Below are 12,525 nucleotides of genomic sequence, written 5' to 3'. Positions count from 1 at the left end.
ATAAAATATCAGGAGCTCCAGTGGTGCACGTGGTACTTATACAAAATATCAAACAAAACATCAACAAAAAATGTTGATATTAAGAACAGGCAGTGACGGGCATTGAGGAATTGGATGTTCACCCTTCTGAATAGTTCATAGTTTAAGAAAAAAAGATGTGATTTACCAATATGTTAACCCATAATAGAGCATAATGGAAACGAAGTTGCATCCTGGTTCAGTAGGAGTTTGTTTTAGCTGATGGAGACCAACCTGAAAAAAGAGATTCTCCATCCCCATTTTTTAAAACTGTGCAGTATAATTTATCCATTGTGAGAGCTCAGTTGCATTAAAAAGAATGATCATATCTTGATGAGATGGCTATTGATGGAGCCATCCTGGGGCTAGGGTCTAGTCCACATCGATCTATATTTTGTCTAGGATAATGTCTGGAAAAATTAACACCAGGGACTCATCAAAAGAAAAAAAGAAAAAGAACAAAGGTAGTAACTAAAAATAAATTTGTTGGGGAAGTCATTCATATAAATGAATCATTTGTGTACATCTAAAATTTCTTTCCAGATCTTCCATTTAGATTCCCCAAGTTGAAATTTTAAAGGGACATTTGCAGCAATCAGACTGTCTCCAGGTTCCACTACCAGATACAACACAGATTTGCACATTCACATAAGTTCCCAGTGAGTGTTCCAGACAGGTCGCATTTAAAGCCCTAATGTTCCAGTGCTGCTGGAGGAATGTGTAAGTCTCAACATCTATCAGTGAGCTTTTGTAAAAAGTAAATCATTGCCTAGATTGGAACAATAGTCAAAGTCTACGCATCAAATCTCTGCGTTATCCTCAGACTTACAGTGTAATCTTCTAAAATCTGGCACTTTGGGTTTCCAATCTCTCTTTCTCCCTTAAGAAGCATCCACTCCAAACATTTAAAATATACAAATTCACTTTGCAGAACAAAGTACTCTGACCTCTACAATAAATTTGGGAAGTATGAATTCTTACTTATATAAATGTGTTTACTATACAGAATATGTTATATATGAATTAAAGTGTGGTTTTACTATTTATAAATAGATGAACAAGTAGCCAAACTTTCTTGATATTATAAACATAACACACACAAATACTTCCACAGTCCTAGTCTATTTTATTTTTATTTTCTTAGATTCTGCTAGATATATGGATCATTTTAGGAATTTACCCACACAGTCTATTCGAAATTAGAGTATGTTCTATTTATTGAAAGAAAATATTTAACTATAGCAACATGTTAATAAAAGAATACTCCTACATTAAAGTAGTAACCTGAAAGGTCACTCTCAAGCTAAAATCTTCAATTGGTTATACTAAACTTAACCACATAATCTGTTATACCATCTTCCAGAGTATATTTGAAGATCCCTATATTTGAAATCATTAGAGAACTGTGTGTCTGTCTGTGTGTGTGTGTGTACTGAAAGGATCTCGGCAAAAGAAGTAATTTTTAATGATGTGACACAAATGAATAAGTGATAAGATTACATTCCCTACTGAGAAGTCCTCAGGTTGCTTAATAGCTTATGATTCATTAACCAGTCGGCTGGCCCCACTCCTATTCATTAGGATTTTATACAAACATAACTTTCTTGTTGGTTAATACTCCTTGCACATAATTATCATATCATTTCTGTACATTAAATTACATTGAGTTTATAATATAAATACTACTTTAAACAATTACAGTATCACAAGAAGAAGGATTAAACTGCTTATAAATAAAACACATACTTAACAGATTCTTAAAGTGATATTGGTTATAATAATCTCTAATTTATAATTTTTTAAATATTCCTCATATAAATGTATCTCATTTTCTTTCATCATAAAAACCTGTCACTTCTGAAAACTACTGGGAGCAAAAATTAGGTAGTATGATAATGAAATTGTCAATAATTAAAAATGATGCAGATAAAAACTTCCTGATGCTTCTATTTTTTGCTCTAATTTTTTTTTTTTGGCTTGAGTCTGCACACACTTAAAATCACCTTATGTAATATTTCTGATTTAAAAAGCTAGGTGTGATTTCATGGTGAACATAATTTCTTCTACAGACGATAAAGATCACTGCAAATAATAAAAATATGAGCAGAAGCAAATAATATCTATATCTTTCACCAAATTTAAACCAATCTCTATTTTTTAAAACATTGCCAGAAATAAACAACTACCTCTTTTAAGGACCAACAACACATTTTATCTTTTAATTTATTCAAATCTGCAGGCATGCACACCGTTTTGCATTTTATTGCCCACCTTTGCTGTTCACCATGCATGGTGTGTACTATGGTGCTTGGGAATAGGGTGATACATGTACATTCACTTGGCAGGGAAAAAATAGCATGAATCAAGCATCTCTCCTGACATGGCAGAAAGAACAGGGGAAATGATGTTGTTGGCTCATGTCAGTCTTACCTGCAAAGTACTAATGTGGACCGGAGTCCCTGTGCCATTCACCGTGTTCTTCTTAGCTGCATTGCCACCTTTTCCATCTGCTTGCTCTGCCTTGGCAATTCTGGCCTTTTCTGCTTCAACTCGTTTGGGGTTGTTCAGCATCACCTGGACAACAGCATACTCCACCAGTGAAGCAAACCCAAAGAGCAGACAAGCGATGAGCCAGACATCCAGGGCCTTCACATAAGACACTTTGGGAAGTTCAGCAGCAAGGGTGGTGCACTCCGAGGCCAAGCTGAGCACAGAGAAGATACCTGCAGACACAGAAGTTATAATCAAAACTTTGAATCCCCCCTTTTCCAGCCTATGGCAATGTTCCTCCACCATTACCTTTGACCAAAATCCCTTCCCAATTCCTTCCAGTTTGAACAGTGTGATATCATAGAAAGTGGAGCGTCCAGGTTCCCTGCCTCACCCAAAAAGGGGTGGAACTGAGTAGAGATGAAAAACTGAAGCAGCAGGAAATGACAGAAAAAGATCTGGAGGAGGCACAGGAAGCAGAGAGACATGAAGAAGCTGAGCTTGCTTCTCGGCTTGGTTTTTGTACTAGTGACTTGGAGGTCATGGACAGAAACAATTGGAAGAGACAGAGTCATGGGTGAGGGACCAGTGGGGAGATGAGCAATGGCAGACTTTGTTTTTATCTTGATTTTTTTAAAAAAAGGTTTATTCATGCATACAGAACAGAGGTGCAGGGGCAGTAAGAGGGTTCACCAGAGACAGAGTGGGGAGCAGAACAGGGAGATTGACGAAGTACACTGCTGAGGGGAGCAGCGGGTGGGTCAAGAGATGTCTGCCAGGTCACTTCCTGGCCCGGGACCAAACTTGGGCTAAAGCAGCTGCAACTAGTTTCATAGTGCTGCATTTAACCCATTGCACCATCAAGGAGGGCCCTGTTTATCTTTTGACTTTGTTCTTTCCCTTCCAGACTTGCCTGGCCTCTTCTGCTCTTGTCCTGTGGGTCCCTTCCAGAAGGTGCCTTCGATTTGTAGTGGGCTTTCTGCTTTCAGTGGCCCTGCTATGGCCCAGCCCTATTTGGATGAGCACTTACCCTTGAGGGGATTGGTAAGGTTGGGTGTTTAATTGGAAATAATTTTCAACTATATCCTTTCTCATTTCTCTAGTGCACTCTAATTGTATTAAACTTCTTATCCATTGAAGGTCTTATGCACTAACATAAGTTTTGTTTTTAGACACATTTTAGAACATGCAGATTTGGGGGTCTGGGGTACCCCTCACCATTCTCTGTAACACATTTGTCTATGAGCAATGTTCCCTGAAATCTCCAGGAGTAGAACAAATATTGTATGCATACTTTTTAGGTCAGGATTCTTGATTGTGGTTGGGAAGATTGTAAATATTTAGTTTTTTAAAGAGTAATCAACATAAGCATCATCTCTGAGTGCTGGTTTTCTACTTTGTAGTAGTGATAGATTGTCTGCATGGATGAGAAGACAATAGAATGGGTAGTGTCTGGTTCATTTCTACATCTCCTCTCTTCTGATAAACACCCTCCACCCTCATTCCTTACTCAATAAACATGTGACATCACACACACACATACACACACACACACACACACACACCAAATCCCCCTCCCCAGAAACCTAGGGTATAATATCACAATATCACAATATGGATATTTGGATTTAGATTTGATTTAGCGAATAGAGATGTCTAAAACTATTCTATAATCTCTCTAAGGAAGCCAGAAAGGTCTCTGATTGGACAGGTTTATTTCATTTTTAGCTTTAAACAGATTGCAGCTATAGAACTTACTTTTATCCTATGAGCAACTAAATTGGAACAAAAATAGAACACAGAACATATAAAATAACTGATTGGTTCAAAATTTTGAAAATCTAATAGAAAAGACAAAGTAGTGAATGTTTCTGATTATTTCAGGGGCAAAAAGCATGTCAACCTTTCAAGGAATGAGTAAAATTCTGTTATAAATAATATTAACTATGTAACCAGTTATATATCAATTTAAGTCAAATAACTGTAAAACCCCTAAGGACAATGTGATAATTTATCTTCCTCTTGCCACACTCCCGTTTTCTTCCCTTTTTTCCCTTTTTTTCCTATTTTCAGAAGGTGCTGGACAACACGACCTGTTGGCACAGACCACCCATAATGTACTTGTTCAGAAAGAAGCTCATAGGATGTCAAGGGAGTTTCACTTCAAATCAACAAAGGTATTATTTTGCCTCAGCTCTGTGAGTCCCTTTCACTTCCAGGGCCAAGTGCACATTTTGTACTTAGATTTATGTTAACCTAATAATTAAATATATACCTGGCTTTTTTTTTCCCTCCCCTTGAAAGAAAATATTGCCAGATTATAGAAGTTCTTGGAAGTCCAGTGGATTTTTTAATTTACTTGATAGAGAACATCAAGAAATTTTAAATTGATAGAAGAGAAACTAGATCCTCAAAAGAATCTTTGAGTGGCATCACTCTGGTAGGCATATATGAAATAGACTGAGAAGGGAGAAAAGAGCAGTAGCAGAAATAAAGTATAGAGAAATGAAGAGTAGGAGCCATGCAAAAGGATTTTGGAGAAAACATTTAAAAGACTTGGTTATCAACTGAAGGAAGAAGGAAAAGACAGAGCAACAGCTCTAAACAGATGACTCAAAAAATACCCATTGAAGATGGGAAGTGAGGATTACAGAATTTGATGATTTTGGTGTGAAAATACCAAGGAAGGTTAAAGGCCGAAAAACAAAAGTGGTAACCAGGATACAGCCTAGTGCACTCGAGAAGTATTTTAAAAGGAAAGATTAGTCAGTATTCAGGTAGTGGTCAGGTGGACAGAAGAAAATTGATGAAACCAAAATGCTCTGGTGTCTGAGAAAGGGTCAGACCAACCAGGAGGGATATGTCATTAGTAGGTCTGAAGGGAGAGAGGGGAGATAATTAAAATTCTATACATTAAGTTAGAAACACTGGTGTTCAGTTCTATTAATATTTTCATTATTTCAGAGAAACAGAGGTAAGTAAAGAAGATAATATGAACATGACTACATACCTAATATTTAGGAAAGCCTATTCAAATAGAAGATAGCAATTTGTTTCTTTTATCTTAAAATAGGAAGACAATAATTATTTTATATTTACATAAAAGCATTATCTTAATAAAGATTTCAAGTGAATTTTGTTCATTGTTAAATAATGTTTTGTAAAATTGTCTCCATTTTAATTAACCACAACCAATTACTCAGCTCATTAATATGCCGTGAGAATTTTATAGTGACATATTTTATAGAGGCCACTGCATGTCATAAACTGTTTTATCTTCACCTAGTAGACATTTTAATTTCAGAAATGTTCCAAACCCAGCTCCGACTCTGCCTGTCTTTTCAAACCTTTACATGAAGCTTTATCTGTAGAGGTTAATAGCGATTCTTCTTTCTGGATGTTCAGCCCCAAATACCTTGAAATCGCCTTCCTTCTACTTTCTTAATTCCTGCATACAACACATTTATAAATCTTTTTTATCTGTGCCATATACATTCTTCATTTTTCAGAACCACTACTACTCTTTCCTGGCTCAAACCATGACTACTGTCTCTGGATGATTAAAGCATCTGAGTAATTCAAATGCATCCCTTGTTTCCAGCCTATCTCCTTGAAGTTTTATTCTAAAAACAAGTTACTGAAGAGAAACTGTTAAAATTTAAATCAAGTCTTTCTCAAAATGCCTCAGGGACATGCATTTCACTCTGAATAAAGGTCAGATCTTCAGAATGTCTTAAGAGGAGTTGGAAGACCCACCCTTCCCCTCATTATATCTCTGACCTTATCTTTTAATCCTTTTTAATTCTGATCTGGCCATGAAGCTTTCTGTTTGCTTCTAAAATGCAACTTGGGAGGTGTTCCTGCCACTCAAATATGCCAAACACACTCCTGTCCTGGTAAGGCTGCCCTAACATGATCACTATGCAGCCCACCCTTGAATCTAGAAGATTCCATTCCTTAACCAACATCACTTCTCATTGGCACTATTCTTGACTACAAGCTGCTATTCCTGCATGCATGTATTTCCATATCTGGTATTATACATTATATATTACACTACTAGGAATATGAGAATATAAACTCATTGAGGTTATAGGTTTTTCTTTGATATTAAATCTATTTTATGGACTATTTATACTTTGTTACCTATAAACTTCATTAAATAGATCCCCTTCTTTTTTAACAGTACTTTATATAGTACATAATAAACATTGTTGAATGAATTAAAATGCACAAGAAAGCTTCATAAACTATAAAGTCACATAACTGAGCATAGGATTAAATTCTGAATGTGAATATAGATTTGATATTCATTTTTCCCCCATTCTCCAAATGGCCCATTGATTATTCCTTTATCCTGGTGGACATTTCAAAAGATCATGAGTCTGTTGTCCAAGTTGTCAAAAAGTAATCACAGAACTGGAGTTCAAATCCAGAATTGACTCTAGAGATTACTTTCAACCATCAATAACTCTGTTCCCTATAACAGGTCTACAGGATGCTCTGTGACAGCTCATGGAACTCATGTCAGAAGCCCTATGATGGTTGGGGATTTGTAGAGAAAAATGCTTCAAGGATATGTCAGGAATTGGGATGTCTCCAAAAAGCCTAGCATTTCAATTCACATCACTGCATTAGAGCTAGCTATTTCTACTAAACAAACAAATGAAAGACTATTTGGGGGAAACGTGAGATTTTTGAAAAATCTAGGGATTAAATCTAGTTTGGGGAAGTGTTTATTCTGATTACATTATACTACACAATTATCAGCCCATAACACAAATAATTGGTCAATTTCATTATCTTCCTGAGAGTCACAAAACACTAATGATAATTCTCACTTTTTTTATTATTAGGGTACATATTGTCGTAGTGGTTTCTATTGGATATAAACCATCAGATTTCTAATTCAGATAAAACTGTCATTTTCACTGCTTCTTTCCTGGTTTCCTACTCTTTAAAATCTGTATTTCATTTAATCCCTCCAATATGTCAGGAGAGAGATTTAAACAAGGCCTTTCTGATGAAAGAAAAAAATGCTGTAACCAATCACTCACAAAGAGGTCAGCTATAGCACAGACTTACCTACTATATCAGTTCCAGGTGATACTCAGAACACACAAGTGTGCGCACACGCACACATACACACACACACACACACACCACAGAGTAATGAAAGATTTTAAAGTACTCCAATCAAAATTTGTTGTTACAAAAATCTTACTTTGAAATTTTTTATCCACAAGAAAAGTTCTTTCTTTTTATTTCTAAATCAATTTATTTATTTATTTATCTTCTTACAGTATTTGATTTCTCCCCTAGGTGTATTTTCCTCAGGTCTCCACGGCCAGAGCACCTGTGATTCATCACCACAGTCCCTTATGCTCTCCCCTCCCCTGTTTTGACCTCTCTTCTTGGAGGCCATAAATCTATGGTAAGTTTGCAAGTTTTGTCTTTTTTTCCTAGCCCTTGTTTGGCTTCTCTATATTCCACATGTAAGTGAAACCATCCAATATTTTACTTTCTGAAAGGAAACCTGCACTCTTACGTTTCTCACAGCACTATTACAATACTCAAGGTATGAAAACAACCTTAATGCCCCACAGCAGATGAATCGATCAAGAAGATGTGGTTATATGTACATGGTGGAATACTACTCAGCGATCACAAACAAACAAACAAAAAAACTGGTACCATCTGCAGCAACATGGATGGAGCTAGAAGGGGTTATGCTAAACAAGAAAAGTTCTTGATCATTTTTCAGAGATTTCCCTTTACAGGGAACAGCTGATGAGTCTGGCTAACAGTGTTTCTATGTCATAGAGCATTGAAAATAAAATCTTGGAAAACCTGGCCCAAAAGTCTTTACTTCTTGTTGCTACTGCTACTGATGATGTAACATGCAATAACTGATGTTTAGGAAAAAGATGTTAAATCATTTTAAACAAAATAAATCATATTACACATTCTCTGCTTAATAGTTTTAGATACCCTATAGTATTTTTAAGAAAGATTTCTATCAAAATAGTTACTTAAGTTTAACATTATTGACGATTTTAGACTATAGTTCTCTAAGAAAAATCACTTGTTATAATTACTTCTTGACAAAATGGGACAGATTAACTTTTCAAATCCTCCAAGGGCAGGAAAAGAAATTTTCAGTTTAATTATAGAGTGCTTACATTTTGAGAAAATCTAGTTCAAAGCGTCAAGGTTTGAAGTAAATCTAACAAGAAGAAAAAGATTGTCATCAATGTCAAACTCATTGTTTCACAATAGTTGATTGTATAATAGTAAAGTAACAGAAAGCAGCACATCCCTGGCACCAGAAAGAGAGGCAAGGAACAGATTACCCAGGGGCACTCTGGCGGCACTAGCATCTGGGTTGATCCAGAAGGACAGCCAGGATAGGACCACGATCAGCAGGGTGGGGGCGTAGACGCCCATCATGTAAAACCCGACCTGTCTCCTCAGGGTGAAGATCACCTCCACACACGTGTAGTAGCCTTTCAGAAACAAACATAGTAAAGGTATGAGGTTCTTGCTCACATACAACTGCAGACATCCATAATGCATCACCTTTAAAGTTTGTCACTTCTATTTGAAGCAATTTCACAAAGTAAACTCCCTGCAAAAAAAGCTTTTCTTCAAATATATATAATTGATGGGCTCTAAGAGGATGACATTATGGGACCTGCTTCATCTGACCTTTCACAACTTCATTATGACATTGAGAAATAGATCCCACATGCTGCTCCACCATGTCAGTGTCTCAGCTTTTAAGTCTTTGTTCAGAGAATTTGCAATGGACTTCAACTTTTCATTACCCACGGGCACTCTCAGAGTGAGTGATCTGAAGGAGTCATAGGGAGAGCAATGAATCAAAGCAGAACCAGCATAAAAAGAAACACTCCTGGGCTAAGCGTTGTCGGGAAAGTTTTCAGCCACACCTACTATTCCTTGTCTAGAAAGGACAGAAATCTACAAAAGCTCCTATGATATGAAACCTTACACGCTGGTTTCACTCATAGCAGGAGCTTAAGGGATCAGGGAAAAAAAGCAATGGTAATAAAGTAAAAACGAAAATCAACAACTATAAATCAGAGACATGGAGTGGGGGAGGGGAATAGGACCAAAACTGTGGCGGGAAGAGCACACAGGACTATGGTGATGGCACGTGGGTGAAATGGTGGTGGGAAGTCCAGGGGGGTTACAGCTGAGATGAAAAAATGTACAAAATGAAGAATAAGTTTTATATTTTATTTATTTGTGTGTGTGTGTGTGTGTGTGTAAAATAAAATAAACAAAAAAATAAACAAAAAACGTATTGAAAGTAAACATCAACGAGGATAAGAAAAATGTGTTTTCGATCTAGCTGACTAAGACTGCAAACTGCCAACACCTGCGCTCGTCCCCACCCTGGCGCGTGCTCCACTCCAGGCCCTGAACTTCCCTCTACTTAAGAGAAAGACCCTTCATTTTCACAAGCAGACACCAACGCAAAAACTGCCTTCAGACAAACTTCTAGAGCTGCCACGACATCAACTGCGCCTCCAAATTAATCTACACATTATGGGTCGTCTCAAAGGCTTTATCAACAGTGGAAAATAAGTAAGTGACATAAATACTTTACTATCCGTGGAACAGAAGAGATATTTCTAGATGTTTGAGATGATTTTAAATATTGTCTTAGCCATTTCAATACATTCTTTAATGTTTAAAATGTGTAAGTTAAATACAAATATCATTCACCATTCAATAAAAGTAAGGTTATAAGGCAATACATCAGTGCTAAGAAGTTCAAATGTCAGTAGCCACAATTGTGTTCATTTTAACCTGAAAATGAAAATGTTGAAATAACAAATAAATGGTGAGTAAGTAAAATAATTATGGATAAAAAAGATACAATTTTTTTTATAAATTTTAGTTTAAAAGTAGCATTTATTTTTCCTCATTGGAAAATACAAAAGTATTTTTGATACTAGAGTAACCTTCATGTTTCCTTATTGTTGGTACTTTGTGCAGTGTTTGCACAATGTAGGGTTTCAATGAATATTGAATGAAAGAATGGCTATTCACAACCTTTCCAAATAAGAAAGAAATCTGTCTTTTTTCCAATGTGAATTATAATCATTATTACCACTGAGTGAGTATAAGCAACTCAAACAGTTTAGTTGGTCTGACAAATTCTAATTATGCCAAATTTTCTCAGTAATATATTCACATGCAGAGTGTCTTTTTAAAGTTTAATTTCTTTAAAACTATGCAGTTCATTTAAATCATGCATAGGATTTTTAAAAAGGAAAAAAAAAGAAAAAGAAAAATTTCCTTCCCTCTTCTCTTCCCCACCACTCTCCTAAATTTCCTACATGAACAAACAAGAACTGGTGTTTCTAATAATCATGTGCAAATTCCAATATACGGTATTTCATGAATCTAATTTGCTGCAATTAAGAGGTTTACCCTATTTTTAAAAAATAGTTTTGAAGTTGCTCGCTTTTTGATAGCATCACTAAGTTACGGAGACCTGCCCCTAGTACATGTAAATTGGAGACCAACATATATGTGCTTACTATGTGTTTTAGGTTATGGATTATCAGCAATATTATAGCAATTTACTATGAAGTTGCTCACATTAAAGTGAAGTCTTGTAGTCTCCCCCACCATGTGTAAATGACAGCCTCAAAGTCTTGCGTCCTCTATTCTGAAGCATTTTCCACCAAGTCCTGGCTATGAAGACTCCCATAAAGGGAGTGTCAGAAGACTTGAATGCACCAGCAGTAAAATACATGCTTGGATATTATAGTGATTTACTCCATAAACTTTTATGAGTAACATTTCTTGATCTTTTTTGATCTTTTCCTAGTACTGTTACATTTATGAGAATCAGATGGGCAGCTAATTGATGTAAATGTTCTTTGGCAAATCAATTTAACTTTCTATTTGCTGTGAAGTTTTATCTTCTTGCTGTTCACTCAGGCTTACCATTTAATATTTTTGTATACCCGTTTTCCCATATTTTCTCCCATAGGTTGCTCATCCGTTTATATGTGCTGTGATCTCTCTTTTCTACTATTATACATCGTTAAGCATTTATTGTGAATTTTATATTTTAGTTATATTTCAAAATGTCCAACCCTGAAAACATGTTTTACTTATATTCATTTGTTTATTCATGTGAATGCTGAAAAGTATGTTTGCTAAACACAGCAAGTGTTAATAAGTTAGGCAGTTTTTTGTTGTTGTTATCTTCTGAAGTTTTATCAGTGACTTATAGTAACAAAATAAACCTTTATGACTATAAATCTTGAGAAATTCCCTTTTCCCACAAAACTTATTCTTTATTTTCTGTAACTAAGGTGAAACCTACTTATTCCATTCACTTGTTTACCATACTAGAATATGAATCTATTCAAGGGCAGGGAGATATTCCCATCTTGCTCTCAACTGAGTCCCCAAATGGAGACTTTTAAATGTAGGGTTTAAGGGTGAATAATTGAATACTCTGGGATTTTTAGTGCTCTTACATTACCTTATGTTGTTGCATAAAATTAGTAGTTTTATTTTCATCTCTAGATGAGCTTAGACTTCACTGGGGTCTATGTCAAATTTCTCTAAACAATTTAGAGACTGCACATTTGGAAGTGCTAAGTGTATAATCCAGATGGTGGAACCATTTGAATGTATGACAGAATAGATTCCACAGGGCACAGAGCAATTTCTGACTCCTCGTCAACAACAGCAAGAATCCTTCCTTCCTTACCCTACTGTCTAAAACAGGGATCATGAAAACACTGAACTCATAGGATTGTGGTGAGGCTTAAGTAAAAGGAATTGCTGCAGATCACTGACATAATAAGATCAAAAAGTGATCTACTAAATATGTGTTCCCACACAATATTCCCATAGGACTTTTCTTGGCCTGCAAGGTTATTATTGTCATTATTATGTGAGTTGTCAAAATCCCTAAAATCTTTAATCAGTGTCTTTAATTTGAATGAGGAGTACAGGGAAGAT

At 35.9% G+C, this 12,525-nt stretch overlaps 1 protein-coding gene across 1 annotated transcript in view; it reads right to left on the bottom strand.

Moving 5' to 3' along the window:
- Positions 1-12,525, bottom strand: part of GLRB (glycine receptor, beta) — a 61,896-nt gene that overhangs the window by 3,730 nt on the left and 45,641 nt on the right. The window contains exons 7-8 of the mRNA XM_004685351.2: positions 8,862-9,014; positions 2,449-2,741 (exon numbers count right to left, since the gene is read on the bottom strand). Of these exons, the coding sequence (XP_004685408.1) occupies positions 2,449-2,741; positions 8,862-9,014 (446 nt within the window). The remainder of the gene's footprint in view (positions 1-2,448; positions 2,742-8,861; positions 9,015-12,525) is intronic.

The sequence above is a fragment of the Condylura cristata genome, unplaced genomic scaffold, assembly GCF_000260355.1.
Source record: "Condylura cristata isolate star-nosed mole 26May11 unplaced genomic scaffold, ConCri1.0 scaffold00018, whole genome shotgun sequence".
Lineage (NCBI taxonomy): Eukaryota > Metazoa > Chordata > Mammalia > Eulipotyphla > Talpidae > Condylura > Condylura cristata.
Note: the sequence above shows the minus strand (reverse complement) of the source record. Positions and strands in the feature narration are given on the sequence as shown.